At 51.8% G+C, this 21,963-nt stretch overlaps 9 protein-coding genes across 9 annotated transcripts; 5 read left to right on the plus strand and 4 right to left on the minus strand.

Annotated features, from left to right (window-relative positions):
- Positions 1 to 535: 535 nt before the first annotated feature.
- On the plus strand, positions 536 to 2,399 carry PV08_02172 (uncharacterized protein; the record flags this gene model as incomplete). Its single annotated transcript, XM_016376532.1, has 2 exons — positions 536 to 993; positions 1,064 to 2,399. 2 exons carry the CDS (start codon positions 536 to 538, stop codon positions 2,397 to 2,399), a joined length of 1,794 nt encoding a protein of 597 aa, XP_016241808.1.
- Positions 2,400 to 4,349: 1,950 nt separating this feature from the next.
- On the plus strand, positions 4,350 to 6,719 carry PV08_02173 (uncharacterized protein; the record flags this gene model as incomplete). Its single annotated transcript, XM_016376533.1, has 1 exon — positions 4,350 to 6,719. The coding sequence occupies one exon, from the start codon at positions 4,350 to 4,352 to the stop codon at positions 6,717 to 6,719; it is 2,370 nt and encodes a 789-aa protein (XP_016241809.1).
- Positions 6,720 to 6,929: 210 nt separating this feature from the next.
- Positions 6,930 to 9,932, minus strand: PV08_02174 (uncharacterized protein; the record flags this gene model as incomplete). Its single annotated transcript, XM_016376534.1, has 4 exons — positions 6,930 to 8,753; positions 8,844 to 9,359; positions 9,420 to 9,447; positions 9,505 to 9,932. 4 exons carry the CDS (start codon positions 9,930 to 9,932, stop codon positions 6,930 to 6,932), a joined length of 2,796 nt encoding a protein of 931 aa, XP_016241810.1.
- A 1,064-nt stretch (positions 9,933 to 10,996) lies between these two features.
- PV08_02175 (uncharacterized protein) lies at positions 10,997 to 12,468 on the plus strand (the record flags this gene model as incomplete). Its single annotated transcript, XM_016376535.1, has 2 exons — positions 10,997 to 12,260; positions 12,311 to 12,468. 2 exons carry the CDS (start codon positions 10,997 to 10,999, stop codon positions 12,466 to 12,468), a joined length of 1,422 nt encoding a protein of 473 aa, XP_016241811.1.
- Positions 12,469 to 13,150: 682 nt separating this feature from the next.
- Positions 13,151 to 13,889, minus strand: PV08_02176 (uncharacterized protein; the record flags this gene model as incomplete). The annotated part of the gene is made up of 3 exons (XM_016376536.1): positions 13,151 to 13,532; positions 13,601 to 13,833; positions 13,887 to 13,889. The coding sequence occupies 3 exons, from the start codon at positions 13,887 to 13,889 to the stop codon at positions 13,151 to 13,153; spliced, it is 618 nt and encodes a 205-aa protein (XP_016241812.1).
- Positions 13,890 to 14,319: 430 nt separating this feature from the next.
- Positions 14,320 to 16,236, plus strand: PV08_02177 (uncharacterized protein; the record flags this gene model as incomplete). Its single annotated transcript, XM_016376537.1, has 1 exon — positions 14,320 to 16,236. One exon carries the CDS (start codon positions 14,320 to 14,322, stop codon positions 16,234 to 16,236), a length of 1,917 nt encoding a protein of 638 aa, XP_016241813.1.
- A 939-nt stretch (positions 16,237 to 17,175) lies between these two features.
- PV08_02178 (uncharacterized protein) lies at positions 17,176 to 18,906 on the minus strand (the record flags this gene model as incomplete). Its single annotated transcript, XM_016376538.1, has 1 exon — positions 17,176 to 18,906. The coding sequence occupies one exon, from the start codon at positions 18,904 to 18,906 to the stop codon at positions 17,176 to 17,178; it is 1,731 nt and encodes a 576-aa protein (XP_016241814.1).
- Positions 18,907 to 19,194: 288 nt separating this feature from the next.
- PV08_02179 (uncharacterized protein) lies at positions 19,195 to 19,920 on the plus strand (the record flags this gene model as incomplete). The annotated part of the gene is made up of 1 exon (XM_016376539.1): positions 19,195 to 19,920. The coding sequence occupies one exon, from the start codon at positions 19,195 to 19,197 to the stop codon at positions 19,918 to 19,920; it is 726 nt and encodes a 241-aa protein (XP_016241815.1).
- Positions 19,921 to 20,383: 463 nt separating this feature from the next.
- Positions 20,384 to 21,793, minus strand: PV08_02180 (uncharacterized protein; the record flags this gene model as incomplete). The annotated part of the gene is made up of 1 exon (XM_016376540.1): positions 20,384 to 21,793. One exon carries the CDS (start codon positions 21,791 to 21,793, stop codon positions 20,384 to 20,386), a length of 1,410 nt encoding a protein of 469 aa, XP_016241816.1.
- Between the last annotated feature and the right edge of the window lie 170 nt (positions 21,794 to 21,963).

Below are 21,963 nucleotides of genomic sequence, written 5' to 3' on the forward strand. Positions count from 1 at the left end.
ACACCCTCATGAACACTGAGGTTGTCATCAACACGGCGACGCTCAGTTGTCTGAACCCACGGAAGACACTACAGCTTAGCCACTGGATATTTTCTCCATCGAGCCACGAAATGGGTCTCCGCTCCAAAATCAAATAGAATTCTCTTGACCTGGTCAGATGGCATTCACATTCCTCGTACTCATGTGTTCTTCGGTTCTTGTCGAAACCGAAGTCCCTTCGGGTCTTTTCCGGGGGGGGGGGGGGGGGGGGGGGGGGGGGGGGGGGAGGGGTTTATGATCCGCAGCGCTTGTACGGCGGAGCACCAGCCCTAGGAATGCCCGCTTCCGTCATCCTTTTCCTATGCGGCGTCTGCCTGCATATTTTGGTCTGTTATGCACCATCGCAGGAATTTTCGTATACAATACGAGCTGCAATACGATGTCGCTCCTGTTCGTATCATCATCTTGTCGATAGCAAATGTTGAACCTCTCGGCTCCACCTCTACCTTCTACTCAATGACACCGCGCTGTAGCCGTGTACCCATGCCGCCGCAGAATGAGCTTTCGTGGAAGACACCTCTATACGAATGGACCTGAAGTTCAAGGCGCATTTGGCGTTGACAGCCTGCCTCTTACTACCGTCGCCCATATAATATCCTACCTCGAGGACGATGCGACTTCACTGGCGCGCCTTTGCCGCACATCGCGCGTGCTCTATTACATGACGCTCCCGCAGTTGTGGAAACATGTGGTGTTGAGATCGCACTGTGCCGTCCACTATCGCGACGATGTCCCAGAAGGTCTCGGAAGTGCCAGCCCTTTCTCCATGGGGCTCAATGCTCTCGTCACCCGGAATGTCGCAGCCCTGGTCTCCTCGCTGGTGCTGGAAGGGGACTACAAGAGCTTGGATCTCGAAGAGTACTCGAGGGCTGGTCGGGTTTCGGAGAGCACCATGATACTCAACATAGCCATTCGCGCCGCCATAAATCAATGCATCCAACTGGAGAAGTTCAGGTCCGCCTCCTGCTCTCCTGTACACATGGACACCGTTGGAAGTCTTTTACTGACACGAGACTTGCTGTAGGTGGGATCTGAACGTGCGCATCCAAGCCAATGTGTACGCCGGCCTGGGGAAGCTCTCGAGACTGGAGTCGCTATGGATACGTTTTCAGACCAACAGGCTACCACAACCTCATACAGAGATCCCAGCGCTCCCGAACCTACGATCGTTCACTTTCACCCACTACGACCCAATGTGCTACCCGGACGATGTGTCGACGCTGTTTCTGAATTCCGAGAAGCTCGAGGTCCTCAACATGCATTTCTCTCCTCGGATGAGAGAACAAGGCGAAGCGTCAGTGGTGCTAGCCAGGTTTTTTCGGAAGAATATGAATCATAACAAGAAAATTCGGCTGAAGCACGTCGGAGTCTACAATCTACTAGCGACCTCCGAGTCGGCCGAGTGCATGGCAGCTATGGACGCCAGGACTATCGAGAGTTTTACGGCGCTCAATACTTTTGGCGTGGACGAAGACGAACTGCATCGAAGTAATACTCTCTTTATCGATCGGACCTGGTTTCTTCCTAATACGAAAGAGGCCCACAACACCAAATGCCTCCGGATGGATCAGCTGCACAAGATACACGCGCAAGAGATAGCCACGTCCCCGGATCTGGAGCGGCTGTATTTGATCAATGCCCGATACAGGCGTGACGGTGTCAACGGGGAATCCTCACCGAGCTCTGTGGATGCGTCACCGCGCACGGTCAACGGAGACACTAACCGTTCGTCTCGCAGTACGCCAACCTATGCAACAGCACCCATGATGAGCCTTCGCGACGCTTACCTGGACAGCATCTGCAATGGCTGCGGCCCGAAGTTGAAGCATCTGATCTTTCCCGCGCGTTGGCCATTGCATAGTGCATTGACCGCTAAATTGATCCGGTCGTGTCCGAATCTGACTCAGTTTAGCGCCGCCATACCTTGCTCGGATATGGAAGTGCTGCGTATGGTCATTCCATTCTTGACAAAGTTGTGGGCGATAAGAGTCGTGGCACCGAGGACCCATGGCGAAGAAGGTGAAAAGGCACTTGGGATTTTCAATGCTTGCATTAACCAGCCGGACTCTGTGCTTGAGGAGGACATCGCTAAGAGTCTGAGGCAACGAGGCCCGGCCGGAGGTGTGCCTGACTTTCCGTCTTTGCGGTATATCGGCATGGGGCACAAAGTATGGGAAGTTGGGTCGGTGTACGAGGAGAAGGTCAAGGTGAGGAGTCCCGCGCAGATGAACACTCCAGAGGAGAGTAGTGACTCCTCATATTATGAAGAGACTATATATCACCGGAAGTTGAAGAGGATCACTGAACGAGACGTCTCTGATGTGGAGATCTGGAAGATGGATACGATGGATATCGCCTGAGGTGGGTATCCGACTATCACCAACGTCTACTGGGGTTTCCGATTATATGTCATATCCATAACGACATCAAGTTCATTATGTTATCAGCAAGAAGTAACGATTGAGATACTGGACACGCATGGGGTGGTACATGCAAGAATTGGACCACGTTTTCATGCGGAGAATCAGAAAAATCGCCTCGTGGGTGGAAATCCTCTGACTACAGAACCACGAAGTTATGTCAAGGCTATTGAAGGAATCTTACACCAGCCGCGCTTATGAAACCTTGATATTGGACCACTGTTCACTGGACAGCGTTCTTTCATCAAGGTATAGGGTCTACAAAGGTATCGGTCAGGGGGGCTCTCCACTGTTATTATCTTTGTGTTTTCCTCAGGTGAGTTGTCACTCAGTGTTTGAGGCCTGCAAGGCACATCGCCCCAAAAAGTCTGCAGCGTCTCGTAATTCTGGTTTGGACCGGTGTATGTGCATGTGTACTCTATTTACAATGAATCAATGGGTCGATTTGATGGAGCGATGGGCAAATAGATAGACGTATGTCTGGTATGGGTGGCCACAGGGAGTGGCGTGGACGGCGCCAAACATGGTCATTGGGATCCTGATACTCGACTCTTAATCACTACGTATAAATATTAAATCTCTAATCTGCCTCTGCAATAGGACAGTTTGAAAGGTCTCGAGCACACGGCGACTTGGTGGTTCCTGGTCCCCTCTCTCCACCCAGACCGGGCAAGAGGCTGAAGGTCAAGGGGGGAATAATGTGATTGGGCTGAACCCAAATCGACTGTAAGTCATGAAGATCACCTCACGGTCATTCCTTTCTCAAGGTACTGAACGTTTCTTGTACAGCAAGAATCGGCACTTGACAATTCACCCTCCAGACGCCTCCTCCAAAGATTCTGGGGTCGCAAGAGGCCCCTTGAGTTCTCGCGGATGCCCCTGCAGACGCTGAGCAGGATCAATGGAGCCCCGACTGCATGCACGTTTCGCCTCCTGCAGAACCACCTCGTCAAAGTGCATTTTACCTGGCCCGCGAGCTACGTGATGCTGCTCAGCCTCGATGGCCATCCAGTAAGAGTTGCTCTGGCCGGACAGGACGAATTGTACCAACCCAAAGGTCTCAAGGCCCCTTGGCTCACCGCCTTGATGTGCTCTCTCTGACAGGGACTTGCCACGACCTGGTACCCATGCTTCTTTTATCGTTCAGTTTGTCTTCCATTCATTGTCAATACTCAATTGCAGTTCAATGGGCCTGCCAACGATAATCCTTGATTTTGAAGAAATTCGAATGTAATTTCCGGGTCGGTCCAAATCATGGAAGTAGGAGAGCCGTCGCAGCAGACCAAGGTAGATCCTGCCTCACTCCTGGTCTGCAAATGCCCTGGCTCCCGCAAACGATATCGGGTTCGATGCAGCGTCTGTCGTGCTCCTGCAATTTGGTGCTCATCTGAGTGTGCAATGCATCATTTTGACAGTTGTGTCGCGAGGCGACAGGAGCATGCTGGATTACTGGGTTTGTTACCCACAGACTCTCCAGGAGAAGCTGTTCCCATCTGTCCTTGTGGTAGCAATGAGACAACAAAGGAATGGCATCGATGTGGCATATGCTACAAATGCCTGTGGTGCAGCAGTACTTGCATGATGCTGCACTGGCGACGCCATGTGCTACCGTGCCTCCATCGCCATCTGCACGAAGTGTCACAGTCAATTATATATGCAGACCCAGTTGATGTCTATGATGGCCTGACTATCAACCTTGGCCCATCGTTCCAACACCAGCATCCTGCTTATGGCTCTTGTCCCGTATGCCAACAGAAAATGTGGGTTTGGGTGATTCCACCCAAAGCAGAAGCAAATACCTCGAAAGTATGTATGCGGGGGTTGATGGTACACGTCAAGGAGCTTCCTGAAACTGTGAAGGTAAAAGCACTCGACCACGGACTGCGCAAAATGAGAGAATATCAAGAAGAATCGAAGACGGTGCTTGCAGATCTCCAGCACCTGAACCCCCTTGTGGCCAAGAGGATTCACCCGAAGGCAAGGGCAGTATCAAAATTTGTGTTACGCTTTGCTGAGGTCACGGTTGGCTTGTGGAAATGGAACGACACTGACCTCCCAAAGACGGTTGACTTCCCCATGGCTGTACTTCAGGACTGGCGTCTTGCTCAGGATCGACATTTTGCCTCACATGACCTTCACTCAACCAGTTTCATCGCAGTGAGCTACTGCTGGCATGGAGATTCCTGGTCGACCAGTCGCTCTTTAACAGACATAGGCGGCCCGTTGACTTGGGAGATGTGGAAGGCGATCTCGCAACTCCGCCATTCAGAAAACGAGGGTATTTGGTTGGACCAGTTATGCATCAATCAGGAGGATGAACGTGAAAAGCAGGATGCTTTCTATGCCATGGATCTCGTCTACCAGAGCGCCCGACTGGTTGTTATTGTCCTTGAAGATATCTCCCTCAGCTTGGCAGATTTGGACTTTCTTCGCTTTGTGTGCCGACTAGATTTCGACGACCAGAGCAACACGTTCCAGCTTTTGGCAAATATCACGAGATTTAATGAAGTCTTTGATAAGATTTGGGCGGCACGGTGCTTTTCACGGGCATGGTGCATGCAGGAATATCTCAACTCTGTGGAGTCATGTTTACTGATCAGCATCAGCGAAGGTCCACATGTTAACGCAGTACCATTTCGGAAACTTTTGTCCGCCCATGAAGTGATACAGCTCTACTGTCCTACAAGGCTTGCTGTGGCTGATGACAGCTCCTTTCTTCTGAACTCCATGCTGTCAAGAAGTAAGAACTCACCTCTGAACAGGGTGGTGATTCTATTTGACATCGAATTACATCCTTCACCAGCAACGTTTAGCATGAGGGAGGTTAGAGCGGTACGAAACTATTCGCAATTGCTTGCTCGATGTTTGGCCATGAATGCAAGAGTAGAGACTGACAAAGTGGCAATTGCTCTGAACCTCAGCGGACTTGGTGTATCCTTGGACACTTCAGGTCTATCAGTGGATGAGTGTTGCTATATATTCTCCATATTGACGCTCATGAGAGGTGACTGGAGCTGTTTATGCAACACAGGAGAATTTTTGCATGCTCGACGCAGTCTGGGTTCGCCTTTCGGACTCTCGACTAGCTTCGAACGACCTTTGCGACACGGTTGGCTGCGGCGACCGACGTTGGCCAGTGGTGATGTTTCACAGCTTGTGTTTCCAAAGGCTGGCAATGGGTACCAGAGACTAAAAAAAGGTATATCCTTTGTTAAGTTGCACATGGATATGAGGATCCTCTCTAGTGAATGGACTTGGAATCACGCAACAACCAGGTCAAAAAGGACCGCTGAGACCTTTGCCCGGTCAGAACTTTGTCACTCAATCGTGGGTTTCCTTTTCAAAGAACTAGAGAGTTCATATTCCTACATACTAGAGCGATGTCTACCTGCCGTTGTGGATTGTGGCTCTGACTGGCTTCGTGATCTAGAAGGCCAGATACACAGCGCACGGTCTTCAGACCCTTTGGATTCGATAAAGAATCAGCGAGCCGAGGTCTTATCTCACGATTACAATCTCGACCCAGAAGACATCGACAAGCTGCTAGAATTTGTCTTGCAAGCAGTTTCAGTACTATTTCCCAACGAGCCTGAATCTCGACGTCAAAAGCTTTCGCGTCCACTTTTACGGCTGATTGATTTTCTATGCTACAATAACATCCCGTATATATGGCGACTTTCGAGCAAGGACGGTAGGTATCAAGCCGTATGTGGTGGGCCGTTCCCAGCCAGGCTTCAACAAAACATTAAGATAGGGATACCACTCGCGCTTTTGGATTCCACATACTCTTTGTTCAACCGCGTCTGGGTTTTGCGACCCTGTGAAAGTGGAATGGAGGTGAGGGACAAATTCAGGGCTCTAGGGTTGGGAGACTTTCAAGACGAAGCAGGTTCAGTGGCCTATTTTCACGATGAAGAGAACGTTACCATCGTTGGGCCCGTTGATGACCCTAACACGCCCAGGAATGGCGATGAACCACCAGCACTGATCGCTTCTTTGAGCAGGAAGGTCATGGTGACCCTTGGTCTGTCCGATGATGAGAAGCTAAAACAGCGTCTTCCAAGTACCAATCCCGGTAACAAGGACACTTTCCACCTGGCCCGGTCAAAGACAAAGTTCAATTGGCTCGAAACGAATAGATCATCATTGTTGTTGAGTGATCTGGTGCAAATGATGTTCGGATTGGGGCTGGTTTGGGTGCTGATACTGGTGACGGAAATAGTAGAACAGTTTCGGCAAGAAGCGGAAGCTGCCCAGTAGAGTTGCTGAAATCGTGTGCATCTGGATGGAGTCAAGGGTGGTCAACTGGTCATCAAGCAATTCATGAGCATGACAAGGGACAGGACAAATAGATCCAGGTAATGGATGAAGGGCGGCGATATAGATTTCGATCAGTCATCTACCTCGTGTCCTGCTCTTTGTTTTCTTCGCCGAGATGATATATATACATGGAGATCTCACCGGCCCCTCTCACCACCCTCTTGACGAGACCGTAGGGTTCCATCCCACTGCTGTTGTACTCCAATCCAACGGGCCGTAGTCGAACCATCCCATCCCTCGTCCGGGCATGGTTCTTCCATAGTTACCAGTAGTACTACTACCGGGCGAAGACGATGTGTCCCAGAGACCTGGAAAGCCCAGGCCCGCGGTCATACCGTTGGCGCCGTACGTGAATGTCGCATCACCACCACCACCGCCGCCGCCGCCGCCGCCGCCGCACATGTTGCCTGCCTGCATCTGCATCGTCGTGGGATTTATCGTGCCCGCCGGTGCTGATGGTGTGGTTGTGGCGCCGTCTTGCGCGGACGACGGACCGGGCTGTGTGTTGGTGTCCGTAGTATTGGCCGTCGCCGTCATCGTTTCGACGAACGATGATGCTTGTAATTCTGCTAGTTTGCGCTTGATCTTGACGACGATCCTTGGTTCTTTTTCTTTTTCTTCTTCTCCTTCTTCTGTCCGTTCTCCCACTCCTCGGTGGTGTTGTCGGTGTTGGCACGGTGCTTCTCCTCCTCCTCTTCCTCCTCCTTCTCCTTCTTCTTCGTTAGCACTTTGATTCTGCCCCACGTTCCGTTTCCGCTTCGCGTATCCCTTGTCGCCTCCTTCTACATTATCTTCACCCGAGCCTGTACGAGTGCCGCAGCCGCAGGACGTTGCGGCGACCCGCGCATTCCACGCTTGCAAAATAGCCCCCGAAAAGACTTTGAACAAAGGATTGGCGTCGTGTTCCACGTCAGAGAACCGCCCGTCGTAGTTGTCACTCATCACCGACCAGGCCTCGTCGGCGTGCGGTTGCATGGGCCGTCGTTCCAGGTTGCGCACAATGTGGATGTACGCGGGAAAGGGGAAGTAGTTGTGCATGTACCATGTGTAACCCTTCGTGAGGGGCGAAGTTATTAGCGCCGTGTCGCATTCGAGCATGCGCATTGCGTATGTGATCGCTTGATCGTGGTGCTGGTGAGAGTCGTTGTGGGTTGTGGCGGTGCTGGCAGTGTTTGTGTGGGAGCTGGAGTTGAAGCTGTGATTCGATCTCGTGGTTGGCATCTGATTTGCAATTGTCAAATTGCTAGCTGAGGCTGTTCTCGACTTCGAACTAGGATTTGGATTTAGCTTAGGATTTCTGGCCGAGTTTGCGCTTGACTTCGAGTCACTAGCTGTAGCTGTGGTTGTGTTTGACGATCGATCTGACGACGCGGTTACGGACGAAGAAGAGTGTCTTGCGTGGTAGTCCAACAGACGGTTCCTGGCGAGATGTCCCCGTGTCCACCATATCGTCATAAAGTGTAGTGGATTCTCAGGGTTACAATGTCTGAGGTATTTCTCTTCCATTAGTCGCTCGAGTAATGTCAATTCGTTGTCATGACTATCATTCTGGTGCGGAGGAGTGGTGTTTGTCAGAGCTTTGAGCGCCGGGTTGGTAAAGTCTAGATGAAACGCGCTGTGGCGGAGAAAATCGCTCATTTCGCTTCGAACGACGGCGAACAGAGCCTCACAAGGATAGTCGTGTGGCGCGGGAGCGGAGGTCATTTCTGCTCGGATGTCTAGATCGCTGATGTTCAGTGGAGTTTTACAGTCCCATACTGGGGAGAGCATGGTGGTCTTGTAGTCTGACAATTCGCAGATGCGATGGTCGAAGATGACGAGCGACCACCATAGTCGTCGGCGCATTTCGGCATCCAACACACTGCATTTCGCGTTGGCGCTCTCGTTGTGAATACCGAGTCTCTGGGCTATGCGTACAGCGATCCCGAGCATGGACGAGACGGAGCGAGGGTCCGTTCCTGGGCGGAAAGAAATCTGAAGATAGTCAGCATGGAGAAGCGAATCATCGCGAAAAGATAATAAGAAACTTGGGGCTAAGGGCGGAAATAGCCTTGGTTAACGTACCAGGTAAAGATAGAATGCAGTAAGACAATCAATGTCATCGGTTCGCAAGACATCACATTTCAGAAGAGCTTGTTCACATCCGAATTGATAGCTTTTCAGGAGGTTGTCTCGTGAGACCCCAAATAGTGCTTGACAATCTTCCTTGCCGAGACTTAGTATAGAAACGCAGTATATGCTGAGCATGAGCGCTTCTAGAGGCGGCTCTATGCTGGTCCTGTTGCTGACTGCATCGAGGATTCGAGACTGTAGCGTCGGCGTGTGCGTCACTGCTAGTAAAGGGTTGACATTCTCCAGATAGATATGCCAAAGTCTGAAGATCTGAACTTGTGGAGGGTGGAAAGGACCAAGGTCGACATCTGTGGTGCCGAAGCCGAATAGGGACCGATTGATGCTTTGGGACATTTGAGCCCATGCCCCCCTGACGACTTCTTTGCGAACGATTTCGTGCGGATACATGTTTCCATCGTCAGCGTCGTCGTCGTTCCCGCTGTCTTCCTCAGGTTCGAGAGCCCTAGGCTGTTAAATTGACAACGTGTTAGATACACTGAGGAGGATGTGATACTGTTGGGCACGTACATTTGGGCTCATGGCCTGCCAAAAGTCCCTGTTGCTGTTAATTCGTGTGCTCAGGAGATTAGGAGTGTCCTACCTAGGTTCATACACTGTGCCAGGCTTGACGCTAGGCGTGTCATCTGGGTGAGATCTAGGCTCTTCTGTTCTACGCCTCTGTTGTCCGTCACTGGAGCCATGGTGCCTGTCGTCCCTAGTATGAGAAGCATTGATGTCTGTTGATGGCGAATGGAGAGGTTGGAACTCGATATTGTTCTGCCGCAAGAGACTCTCGTAAATTCGAAGACGGTTCAACAAGTCTCGCTCAGCAAACCTTCGACGTCTCTCGCGCGGGTTCTGGTCAGCCGGAACACACTGCGAGCCGGACCTTCTACAGTTGTTGCAGGGAAATTGTCTGTCGCATTTGACTTTCCTTTGCTGACATAATACGCACGCCAGGATGCGGCGCGACTTTATCGGGTTGCCGGCGCTCCCTGGAGATGATGCTGGCACAGGGGATCTTTGGTCAGAGGAGGACATTGTCGGTCACTGTAGGGAGGCATCAGAAAGATGAGAGAGGGAGAGAGACAGAGGAAAAGGGCAAAACCGCAGAGACATGGAATCCCTCGGGATGTTGAAATGTCCGAGCCAAATACAGTAACTACTTGTCGTGGCGCTCGGACTTTTCTATTCCCCGGGGCGACTGAGTGAGAGTCCCCAACTGCAAGATCTCAGGGCTCGTGTGAGGAACACGACGCAAAGAAACTGGGGTGGCCATAAGTACATGGCCGTGTCCTGTCAGAACACCATGTTGTAGCGTGTTCTCTGAGGGACGCACCATCACACCACCCATCGGGCGTACTATCTCATTCCATTACCATGTCGACGACACTTCCACCTCGAGAAGAAGCAGGAAAACCCAAGACGATGTAAGGGTCGTGCGGCCAGGACAATGACAACTAATACGCCGACGCGGAAGAAAACTTCAAGCACAAGACTTTCCAATTCTGGACCACCATCTCGAGTGTATACGCAGCAGTCTTTCTGGTTGTACTTGAGCGACTCATCATTGCCACTGCTTTACCCAGCATCACCAACCAGTCCCATTTCATCAATGCTATCCGATGGTATGGCAGCTGTCTTGTGATGAGAAAGCAGAGCCCCCGAAGCTGAAATTCTTAGCAAGGCTGAGAGTCGTGCGGGCGAATGGCGTCGATCGGTGGCGATGACCCCGGCCACACAGCACCATCACCGTCTCCAAGAGCCCCAGGTGCCCTCGGGCAGAAGTTATTCCTTGAAGCAAACGCCCAATCCCGAAGTGTTAAAGTAGTGATAGAGAAAGCAAAAATTAATATACACTCCAAACAAAGCGACGGCCGCGGCCAAGTCCGCGATAAGCACGCCGCGACTGGGCGGGTTCTTCTGCTGTACCAATAACACCGTCCTCATTACTCCGTGCTGAACGCCTTGTTGTTCTAGGGCGGGCTTGGAAAATGAAAGTGTTATTGCAGTCATTCAAAGGGTAACTCTGAAAACATTGTATGCTGCATTCGTGAGAAAGGAGCCGAGTAGAGTTCTCAGTGGACACCGACTATCTCGGCGCGATGAGTGCGAAGAGGATCTCACTTCTCGAAGTGAACAAACACAACCAAGACGACGATTGCTGGATCGCTCTAAATGGCGTGGTCTGGGACATGAGCGGGTTCGCCGCTAGACATCCCGGAGGTCGTGAAGCCATCGAAGAGTTCTTCGGTCAAGACGGCAGTGAGGTTTACAATGGCATTCACAGCCCAAGTATGGCAGAAAAGTTTCTGGGTCCGAGCAAGAAAATTGGCTTGCTTGAGGCTGGTGTACCAAAGACCGGCGGCGATACGGGCAATGTCCCTGTTGTGAAGCCTGACTTGGAGACGATCATCAGCGTCTACGAATTCGAAAAAGTCGCAGAAGCTGCCTTCCGGCCGAAATCGTGGGCGTATATCTATGGGTCCACTGAGAACGGGCTCACCAGAGTTGCCAACCAAGATTGGTATCAGCGAATTTGGTTCCGGCCACGAGTTCTGACGGGCGTTGGAAAGGTCGACATCAGCACAAGCATGTTTGGTCGAAAATGGGCCTCCCCGATTCTCAACTGTCCGTTCTCGTCGGCGATGCTTGCACACCCAGATGGTGAACTTGCCCTGGCTAGAGCGATCGGGCCCAGTGGAAGTCCTATGTTGATTCCTACGATGGCATCATATTCCATCCAAGAAATCGTCCAGGAGCTTCCCAAGGGACACCCGTTCTTCTTCCAACTATATGTGCATAGCGACCGGGAGGAAATGAAGAAATTGCTTGACGAGGTAGCCAAGTTCAAGCCTCAGGGTATTCTTGTCACAGCAGATCTGCCGGTCATGTCGAAGAGAGAGGGGTACACGAAATTCGTGGCACTCGAGAACCAGAAGAAACAAAAGAGAGCGGTGGACGTGGAAGCGTCACAGAGAGCGTCGCAAGCAAGCATTAATGCAGACCTCAATTGGCAAGATATACAATTCATCAAGGAATATACAGGCTTGCCGACATTTGTCAAGGGAATCCAATGTGCGGCAGACGCGAAGAAGTCGCTAGAGACTGGATGCGCTGGGATATACATCTCAAACCATGGCGGAAGAGCTTTAGACACGGCAGCCCCATCGATTCTGGTGCTGCTGGAGATCCAGGCGACTTGTCCGGAGATACTGGACAAGCTGGAGGTTTTCATCGACGGTGGTATTCAGAGGGGAACTGATATTCTGAAGGCCATTTGTTTAGGAGCAAGTGCTGTCTGCCTGGGAAGACCTTTTTTTTATTCTCTGGCATATGGAGAACAAGGCGTGAAGCATCTGATCAAGAGTGAGTGCAGACGTGTCAAAGAGCGACATGTCCAGCTAACACATTCCCAGTTCTTGAGGAGGAACTTGCCACTGCTATGCAGCTGCTAGGCATAACGAGCCTAGATCAAGCACATCCTGGACTTGTCAACACTGGAGAGTTGGAGGCGTTGATATATCGCGGCGAGGATCACCCCTGGGCTCGAAAGCCTCAACGAGCACGGTTATGATGAACGGAAGAAGATGAGACTAGAAGTGTTGATGCGAGGAGGAATGGCCCAAATATGCAGGAAGAGATATTAGAGATGCTTGACAATATATAATCTAGCACCCGGTCTTGGCATGCAAAAGGCGTCTATTATTTGCCTCCGCTACTCATCAATTTCGTTTCGAGCTTGATTTTTTATTCCTTCGTTTCTTTCGCAATTCGTGTCGTCAACACCACCAGATACCTGCTATATGTTCGACCATTGGTTTTGTTCTAACGAAGGTATCATGCATGCAAGGTATCATGCATGATTTCATCCAGTATATTTCTTGTTGCAACCCGGAGCATTACACCCCTTGGTTCCATGACGGTGCCGTTCGAGCCCGTTCGACGCAGAAATCCCTCTTTTTATCATTATTGCTTCTATCTATGCTAGAGCTGGCCGTTTCATTTTGCCCCAAAACGAGTCAGTGTGGACAGGGAAGCTAGAATAGTACCAGGTCTCGATCAACGGCCAGATGCAAAATCTGGTCGCGGGGCTTCCACGGATCTCTACTGCTGCAGCTTCTCAATAAGCTCGTGGGTTGATTTATGTGGAGACAATATAAAGCTGGAGTCGCCGATTCTTTATTGTTCCTTTCCATATTGATACAGTCGTCTAGGATGTGGATACATAACTTCATGTGTGAAGAGGACAATCATGCTCAATGAAAGACACCCGCCCTCGTCATGACTGCGCGGAAATCCTCTATGTTGACGCCTTTTCCGATCCCCTGCCCTCCATTTGCCTCGAGTATCATAGCCTTGAGAATGTCGTCGCTGACGTCCTCTTTCAACGTCTTTGCCACGATCCGTAGATCTTGGAGTCGAATCACCTGCTCGTGATTCGTAGGGTTTTGGCCGGGATGGAACAAATCAAACGCCGTTTGAACCTCTTCGTCCTTTGCTTCATCCGTCTTTGACTTGAGTTGAAGAGCGCACAGTGCCAGAAAGTGCGGGTATGTCACGTAGCCTGATGAGTCTGGATCCAGGGTTTCGATGAATTCCTGCATTTCTGTCTGACTCTTCGGGGCAAGACCCTGTGCCCTGCAGCGACATCTGGTTCAGCAACACCACTCCAGCAACCTGTGGAGTAGGGTACGAGGGGGACTTACCGAAGTGCATCCTTCACCTTGCTGGTAGGGATGACTCCTTCTTTCTCGTCCTCATATTCCTCCACGTCGTCCACGCGAAATAGGTTCCACGCTTCTTTGATCTCGAATTCTTCTTCTGCAGTGATCTCGTTCTCCTTTGCAAGTTTGGAACGTCGAGACTTGGTTGGTGCCGACGCAGAAGTCGAACCTCTCGAGGCGCTGGCTTTGCCCTTGGCGGGCGTTTTGCGCTGTGGCTAGAAACTTGTCAGCGTGCATCGTAGTTTGAACTGCACAGGAGAGAGCGCACCATGGCTGCAGGGGCAAGTCAGTTCTCTGTCACATGTCTAGAAAGACGAGATATGCACAGTCAGTGGCATTGGATAGAAATGAGCGGGAATGTTGTCGGGGTTGTCGACGTCGATGTCGAGGCAGAAGAGGCTGATGACGCCACATTGAGTTAATCCGAGATGTGGCGCATTCAGTTAATCCGGCCTGTGGTTGACGTACCATTTGACGCCTGCTTCATCAACACCAACACCAGCATCGCATCCCTTCGTTTATTCCCCCATAGACAGTGTTTCTACCCCTCGGCCGGCTGATGCGATAGACATTTATGAGCCTAGATCATTCACCATGGACGTCGAACTCTATGTCTACGACCTCTCACAGGCAAGTCATTTTTCTCTCGGGTATCCAACTCCCTTACTGACCGTGTCTAGGGTATGGCCAGACAATACTCCATGGCCCTGACGGGAGTACAAATAGATGCCATCTACCACACAGCAATTGTTGTCAACAACGTGGAATACTTCTTTGGCCAGGGTATTCATAGAAAAGTCCCCGGGTCCACGCACCATGGACGTCCGATGAAGATCATCCCATTAGGTCAGACAGACCTGCCACTCGACGTGATCGAGGAGTACATCGAATCCCTTGAAGACATCTACACGCCAGAATCGTACGATTTGTTCGTTCACAACTGCAACAACTTCAGTCAAGATTTAGCCATGTTCCTCGTCGGCAAGAATATCCCCGACGAGATTCGAAGTCTCCCAGAGACATTCCTCAGAACGCCTATCGGCCAGATGCTCCGTGGCCAGATCGACCAGTCTATGCGCACAATGACCCAAGCACCCGACGCAGTGGCGGGGAGAAATGTTGCAAAGACACCAGCGACGTCGAAGCCCACGCCAAAGCCTACGAATGGTGCTCCAATATCTTCTACACCTGCAACTAATGGGGTGGTTCCCAAAGTCCACACGCCGGCCATAATCAACGCACAACAAGTACGAGATGAACCCGGCCACGTCCATTATGTTTCCTCCATCTCCGAACTCGATACGCTCCTCTCATCGGCTCGTCATTCGTGCGCCGTGATATTTTTTACATCTGCAACATGCCCTCCTTGCAAGATAGTCTATCCGACCTATGACGAACTAGCCGCTGAAGCCGGGACGCGAAGTGGCGCCAAACTCATCAAAATCGACATATCAGCCTCCCACTCTGCCCATGCCATTGCCCAACGCTACTCTGTCCGAGCGACACCGACGTTCATTACCTTCCTCAGAGGTCAGAAACAAGATGAATGGGCAGGTGCCAATCCGGCACAGTTACGCGGCAATGTTCGTCTCCTGCTTGAGATGGCACGGCCTAAACAACATCAGCACGCGACGTTGAGATTGCCGTCTCTTCAACGGCTCATCGAAAAGCCGATACTGTACTCGCGCACACCACCACTCGATAAACTTCTTGCCAAAATCGGACCGACTTTCTCCTCGCACCAGTCCGTCCAAGACCTTGTCTCGTACATCCGCACAAGAGACGACAAGGGTATGACAGAAGCACCGCTGCCAAATCTCCACTCATTCAGCGACTACCTCACTTCGTCATATGCGTCGCTTCCTACCGAGACACATTTTGCCATTATCGACCTCGTTCGTTGTGCGGCTGTCGACTCACGCGTCTCGAGCTTTCTCGCCACCGAGCATGGCCACACGTTGCTCAGAACGTTGTTGTCTCACGGCGATGATTTCTCCAATGCACCATATAATATCCAATCCACGAGTTTACAGCTCGCGTGTAATTTGTTCAGTTCGAATGTTTTCCAAGAACAACTATTTCGCAGCCATGAACCCACCCACCCGAACGCAAACGGCAACGGTGAGGGGACGAAAGTCCAACTAAAGGAAACGATCGAATCACTCGCGTCACAGTGTCTGCTCTCCCCACACCTCAATGCCCGATCCATGGCCGCGGCGCTGGTTTACAATCTCTCTTCGTACGTGCATAATGCACGCATGCAGCCACGTGAGGAAGGAAGTTCCGAGGACGGCGCCGATGAAGAGACCACGGCCGCACCGAGCGACGACCTCTCTGCGGCGTTGTTGGAGAGTATAATTTCGTTTGGGGATGTTGCTGCGAGTACGAGTACGAGTACGAGTGTGGGCAATATCAAAGAAACGTTACACGCCCTCCTCCTTGCGCTGGGTATGCTTCTCTACGCTGCCCCACCAGAGAACATGCTCTGGGACCTGTGCCAGGCCATGGACCTCCGCGAGACACTGAAGGGTTTGAAGAGCAGCTCCAAGTTGGGCGTCAGAGATGAGCCATTGCTGAAAGAAGTTGGGGATGAGGTTTTAGGGAAAGGTGGGTTCTGAGTAGGAGTAGGTGCAGGAGCGGAAGAGAAGGAGCATATGAATGGAAGGCAATTTAATGAAGATCTGTCTAGACTTTCAGGAGTCATCCCCTCCTTGAGATGAGTACACGGTGAGCATTGAGCGGTGTACTTAGGGATAGATGACTTTGTATGTACGAATGGAATGACCTTGGATGACTTGTGATACAGTATCGTCCGGAGCGCAGACTGCATGTATGAAGTGATGAACGTAGCAGGGGGGGGTTCAGTCTTGAACGTTGACGGACTCTTTTTCTACTCTCCGTGCCTGTGTTCCTTGCTTGTGTATCCACCTCAGGCAGACAATAGGTACACAGCAGACAATAGACAGTGAAAGGTAAAAAAGAGAAAACAAAAAAGGCAATCGACGATCACGGTTCTTCTTCATCGTGGACTCTTCCGGTGTGGTGATTTACCTTGAGAAGCATTCATTACCTTCTGATGTGAGACACCTGAGACACTCTCGTTTCCTTCATCTTCGCGTTACCTTTCTTGACCTCTGGTACCACGTACTGTACGACATGTCCTACTGCACTGAACGAATCGTGTCTACCAATCTATCCCCTATGTACCCCCTCGCAGACCCCAGTAGTAAGAATCATGAAAGTCGACAAGAAGTCTACCCTCACGAGGTGATTGATTCACCTTGCCACCCATTTTTTTTTGTTTCCCCATATCATCTATCGGCAATTAATAAACTATGCACAAAGCGCGACGTATACCTGCATCCTGCATCCTGCATTCTCTGAGTCCTGCCTCTCTCTCTCCTTGTTTTCACGCCGTCGTGTCCGAGAAAATCATGCTTGTCGAAATCATTTCATATTGACCCGGGAAAAGAAAAAAAATATACAAACGCCCCTGAGAAGCCAATCCGGAAACAGGTCTAGAAACACACACGATAACACCACCCTTTCCCGGTGGTTCACACAGTGACCTCTTGAATCCTACACTCCCAACCACTTCCGGGCTCGAGCAACGGCAGACTTGCACCGAGACACCATCCCAACTCATTACCCTTGATCTTCTTTGCGATCTTGACCTCACGATCAATGGGCATCTCGTAACCCGTGTGCAACAGCGCAGTCATAAAGTTCAAATCAAGACACCACTCTGGCCGATCGCGCAAATCGGCCAAGGCGCCTTCAATGCCGGCGAATGCGTCCCAGTGCTTCTCTCCCCCGCAGACCTTGTCCGTGAGGTCGTGCAGTTCCTTGATCGTGAAGGACTCGGGCATGCCGAGATCGTGGGTCCGGTCATAGAAGTAGGAGAAGATGTACACGTCTTCGCGAGAAAAGGTCTTTTCCAGAGACGGCTGGTGGACACCATTGAAAGAGCACGGAGCCAGAGAGCACTCCTTGTCCTTGTACAGAATGCCTTCGGCCAATGCACGGCACTGAGCCGGCAAGGCGTCAACGGGTCCTTCCATGATCACACTGTGGTCGCCTGCCAGTGGGTGGTCCGCCGGCATGGTGACGTCCACTTTCTTCTGAGTCCCAGGGGTGATGCAGTGGTTTGGGATAGGCTTGCTCAACCATTCCCGCGAATTCGGGTTCTGCTTGTGCATGTGGTCGAGCACTGACGCGTGCAGAGCCTTTCGTGCAGACATGAGTCCATAGCCTAGATGCGAGTGCTGGTACAACTCGAACTCGCGTCCACCAAACTTCAAACTGTACTTGTGGTCACCTTCAGCCATCTTAGGGGGCATGCCTCCGTGAGGACTGTTCTTAAAAGTCGGCTGGAAGACAATTTGGGTCGAACCGCCACCGAGATCAAACACGGCCGCGGTGGGCGTCTCATCGGGCCCACCAATCTTGCCGAGAAGATAGTTCGTAGTGATCCAGGCATAGACACCTTCATCCTCGCCCTTCATGATCTCAACACCGCCCTTCTCTTTGGATACGACAGGGAATGGGTACACTGTCTCCAGACGCGTCCGGACGGCATCGAGAATCTTCTCGCTCATTTCGTCACCCAGCAATCGCAGACCAGCTGTGGCTTTGACCGCGACTGGAGTGCAGGACTTGTACTCCTTGGGGACCGAGTCCAGGGCAACCTGCATCAAAGGGTCGAGGCTCTTCGCCGCGCCTTCAGCGTCTGTCTTGTAGGAACTCAAGCCTGAGCCGCCAGCCTTCTTCTCAGTCATTTTGAACTCTTCGTTCTCCAGCTCAGGCGTAGGCCCGCAATTGTTGAATTTGTAGACATGAATTCTGCTGCCCGTGCTGCCCGCATCAATCATAATAGCATACTGAACGAGTGGTTTAGAAAGATCGTGAGGTTTCGTGCACTTCGTGGTCGGTGAATTCTCCGGGGTGTAGATGTTGCTCGTCGTCGAGCCATGGCTACTGCCCCCCGAGAAGAACAGATATAAAAGAAAGATCAGAGCGATGACGCCCCCTGTTTTGACATATCTGGCCTGCCGACTTTGAGTCATCCAGGCTTGCTGCAGAGACTCCAGATTGAATTTCTGGCTGAAGCCGCTACCCTGTGAGTGGCGGCCGCTCTTCTCGAAAGGATCCCAGGGTGTATTGTCTGCGCTGCCGTTGGCCGAGTGTCTCAGCGGCAGTCCGCTAGATACGGAGCGACGTCTGGGAGAGGAACCGAAAGGAACGTAGGACCAGATGCCTGCTCGATCGGAGGAGTTCGAGGATGACATAGGTAAGGGGAAGAGAGCGTGGTGAGGATGTGGGAGAATCGAAAAGGAAAATCGGCAAGGGGAGGGAGATGCAGGCCAAAAGATTCGAGATCTGTTCGCTTGATCCCCTGCCGTTGATGGGATTCAGTGATTGGCGAGTCGCCGACGCCACCAGCACAAGAGACGAGAAGGTCGAGATTCTGGGGAAACTTTTCTGGCGTCTCCAATTCACAGTTGCGCAGGCCGTCGACTTTCGTCCCTGATTTTGCTTCGTCTTGTATTATTGTTCTGTTGTGCTTGTGTAGTTGGATGCAGCGCGCTCTGGTGTCAGTCAAGCCGCTGCTGCGGCGAGCTGCACCGTGCAACGGCCCTCAACTTCGATCATTGCCACGACTACCTGCTCGCGTGTCGAGGAGATGTTTTGTCAACACGCCCACTCTCGCTGCCGGACCTCGAGGGCGGAAGCCTGGCACTAAAATAAAGATTGTCACCATCGACGACAAGATTGCGGAATCGTTTACTCTAAATGAGAAGATCGAGACTCGCTACGTGCAAGAAAAGACGCCCGACAACAAGCTCTCCGAACCAAAGCCGCTCGCCCAGCTACTTCGCGAGATCGATCGGTCCGAAAGCTATGTCCTGCAGCTGAGCAAGCCTGGAGATGGCAACCACGCAATTGTACAAGTGGTGCAGCGCAAGGACCTGATTCAAAGAATCAACAGTAAAGAGACGGCGGCTCGACAATCTCAGCTTGCTCAGAAGGAGAAGAAGCCAAAGCAAATCGAGCTGAATTGGGCCATCAGCGGCAACGACCTTCAGTTGAAGATGAAACAATTAGAGGATTTCTTGCGGAAGGGCAAGAAAGTCGAATTGCTGCTCGCCGCGAGAAAATATCAAAGAAAGGCAACGCAGCAGGAGGCTGAGGAACTGTTACGGACTGTGCAGGAGAAGCTTCAAGAGATTGGAGCTACAGAGGTTGTTCCTATGCAGGGCGCCTTTCCCAGGCAGGCTACAATTACAGCGAAGATTCCTTGAGACGGCCAGCCTTCTACAATGAACTGAAAATGACTGATTGCGTCTCTGCACAACGCAGGCAATGTCGCGCTCACTATGACGCCGGCAAGTGGAATCCCAGTGTTCGGAGGTCCATGTAAAGGCTCCTGCAGGAGTTCAAGGGGGGAGCACGACGAGCGCAGACATGACTTGCACCCTTACGGCCGTGATACCCGGCTCTAATGGGCTTTTCCAGACAGACGGACGAGGGTAAAGCAGTCAGGTGAATGGTGAATCTGGCTGACTCTACACCCTGCTCGGCCTTGCGTACAGCATATTGTTCACCATTCCAAGCGGTGGAATCAGTCCACTCAATGGCCTTCACATACAAAGTGTTTGCATTTGTAGATATCAGAAGGCATTCAAGTTTTGAACGTGGGGACACGGCGGAAGTGAAAACTTCTGTGTATTCGTAACAACATTATACTACCAATAATGATACATATCAAGTCGGAGTCCATCTTGGCCCCGGCGAAAAGTGAGCATGACTTTGAGAAATGGCACTGTCAGTGTCGACCTTGAACTGAACACTGACTTCCCACTTCTGACCGCTGCTCCCCGAGCCATATCCTCCACTCAGCCTGTTTCGAATAATGCTCGAAATTGTTTCTCTGAGCTTGAGTAGATTCTCTTCGGTCCCAACAACTCTCAGTCTCAGATTTGCCATGCCCATGCCATAGTGCGCCTGCCAGAACTTGGCTTGTTCCACGCTGCGCACAAGGGGTTGAGCTTCGATGGCCTTGACCACCTCGGCGACATCGGTGGATCTCGATGGAAGTGACATCAAAAGCATCGCTCCGACGTTACGGCCCAAATGCACACCCAGAAACAGCATGCTCAGCGCAATGCTCAAGGAGAGGATCTTATCCACCCATTCGTAGGTGTGCAAAGACAGCAAAGGTAGTATCAGCATGGTGGCCGAGCACGACAGCGTCAGAAAATGTGACGGGTTGCTCAACAACGACGGCAGGTTCTCCATAGCGGCAAACCTCATGGCTTTCCCAATGCGAGCATGATTCTGCAAACCAACAGCGGAGACAAGGGTAGCTGCCAGCGCAATTAGCGCCGTCAGGTCAATCGTGCCAGTGGTAACACGGTCGTGGGTATGTGGGTGATGTGGCTCATGCCCGATTCCCTCCAGAGCATGTTTCGCGTTGTGTGATATCAGGTCGAATCCAAAGAAGATCAACAGCACAGACAAGGCAAATCCCGCAATGACTTCCATGCGCTGCAGTCCGAACGGATGCCTGACGCTCGATCTCCCCCACACCTCGAAGTTTGAGAAGATTTCGACCAGGACGCACAAGAGGGCACCTAACGAATCGTAGAAGATCAGGTGCGATAGAGCCTCCATCGCCGCCGAGCCATGTGCATTCCACGCTGTGTAGCCTGCTACCGCCATATGACATATACTCCAGTAGAAGCGGACATTCTGGTCTTTCGTCATGCTTGCCCTGCACTCTGCGAACGTGGGGATGGGCAGAGAGTTCGGGAGGGCCAAGGGTGCCCGAGGAGGAGGCTCCAGGAAGATCTGATGCGAAACACTGCTGTGTTTGTACTTGTGACCACGTCGCTGGCCAATGTTGGACTTTATGATGGGCGACTTGGCCATAGTCGCCGGCTGGAAGTTGAAAGGCCCCGCGCCATTGGCATTGTGTTTCAAGGGAGTACCCGGTGAAGATAATGTCGCCCCCAACGAGCTCATGTTTTCTCTTTCGGCATGCAGAGGCGAGAGACTGTTATGGTCAAAGAGTGTCTCTGGATCGGCGGCAGCGAGGATCTGTGGTGAGGAGGGTTCGTCTGGGTCAGGGGTGGGAGTGCGAGGCGGGATTGGGAGCGGCATGGTGTTGGCCATGTTGGAGAGGGAGATCCCGGTGAGGCGTGTGCCCCGTTACAGAGGAGGAAGATGGTCGAGACGGCGACAACTGGTCGTCGTCGTCGACAACGTAGGGAGCTTGCGGTGTCGCTGTGTTTGCTGCGTGTCTGCGGAGGGAGATGAAGAATCAGACTCCGATTGGCCCAGAC

The sequence above is a fragment of the Exophiala spinifera genome (genome assembly GCF_000836115.1).
Source record: "Exophiala spinifera strain CBS 89968 unplaced genomic scaffold supercont1.1, whole genome shotgun sequence".
Classification (NCBI taxonomy): Eukaryota; Fungi; Ascomycota; class Eurotiomycetes; order Chaetothyriales; family Herpotrichiellaceae; genus Exophiala; species Exophiala spinifera.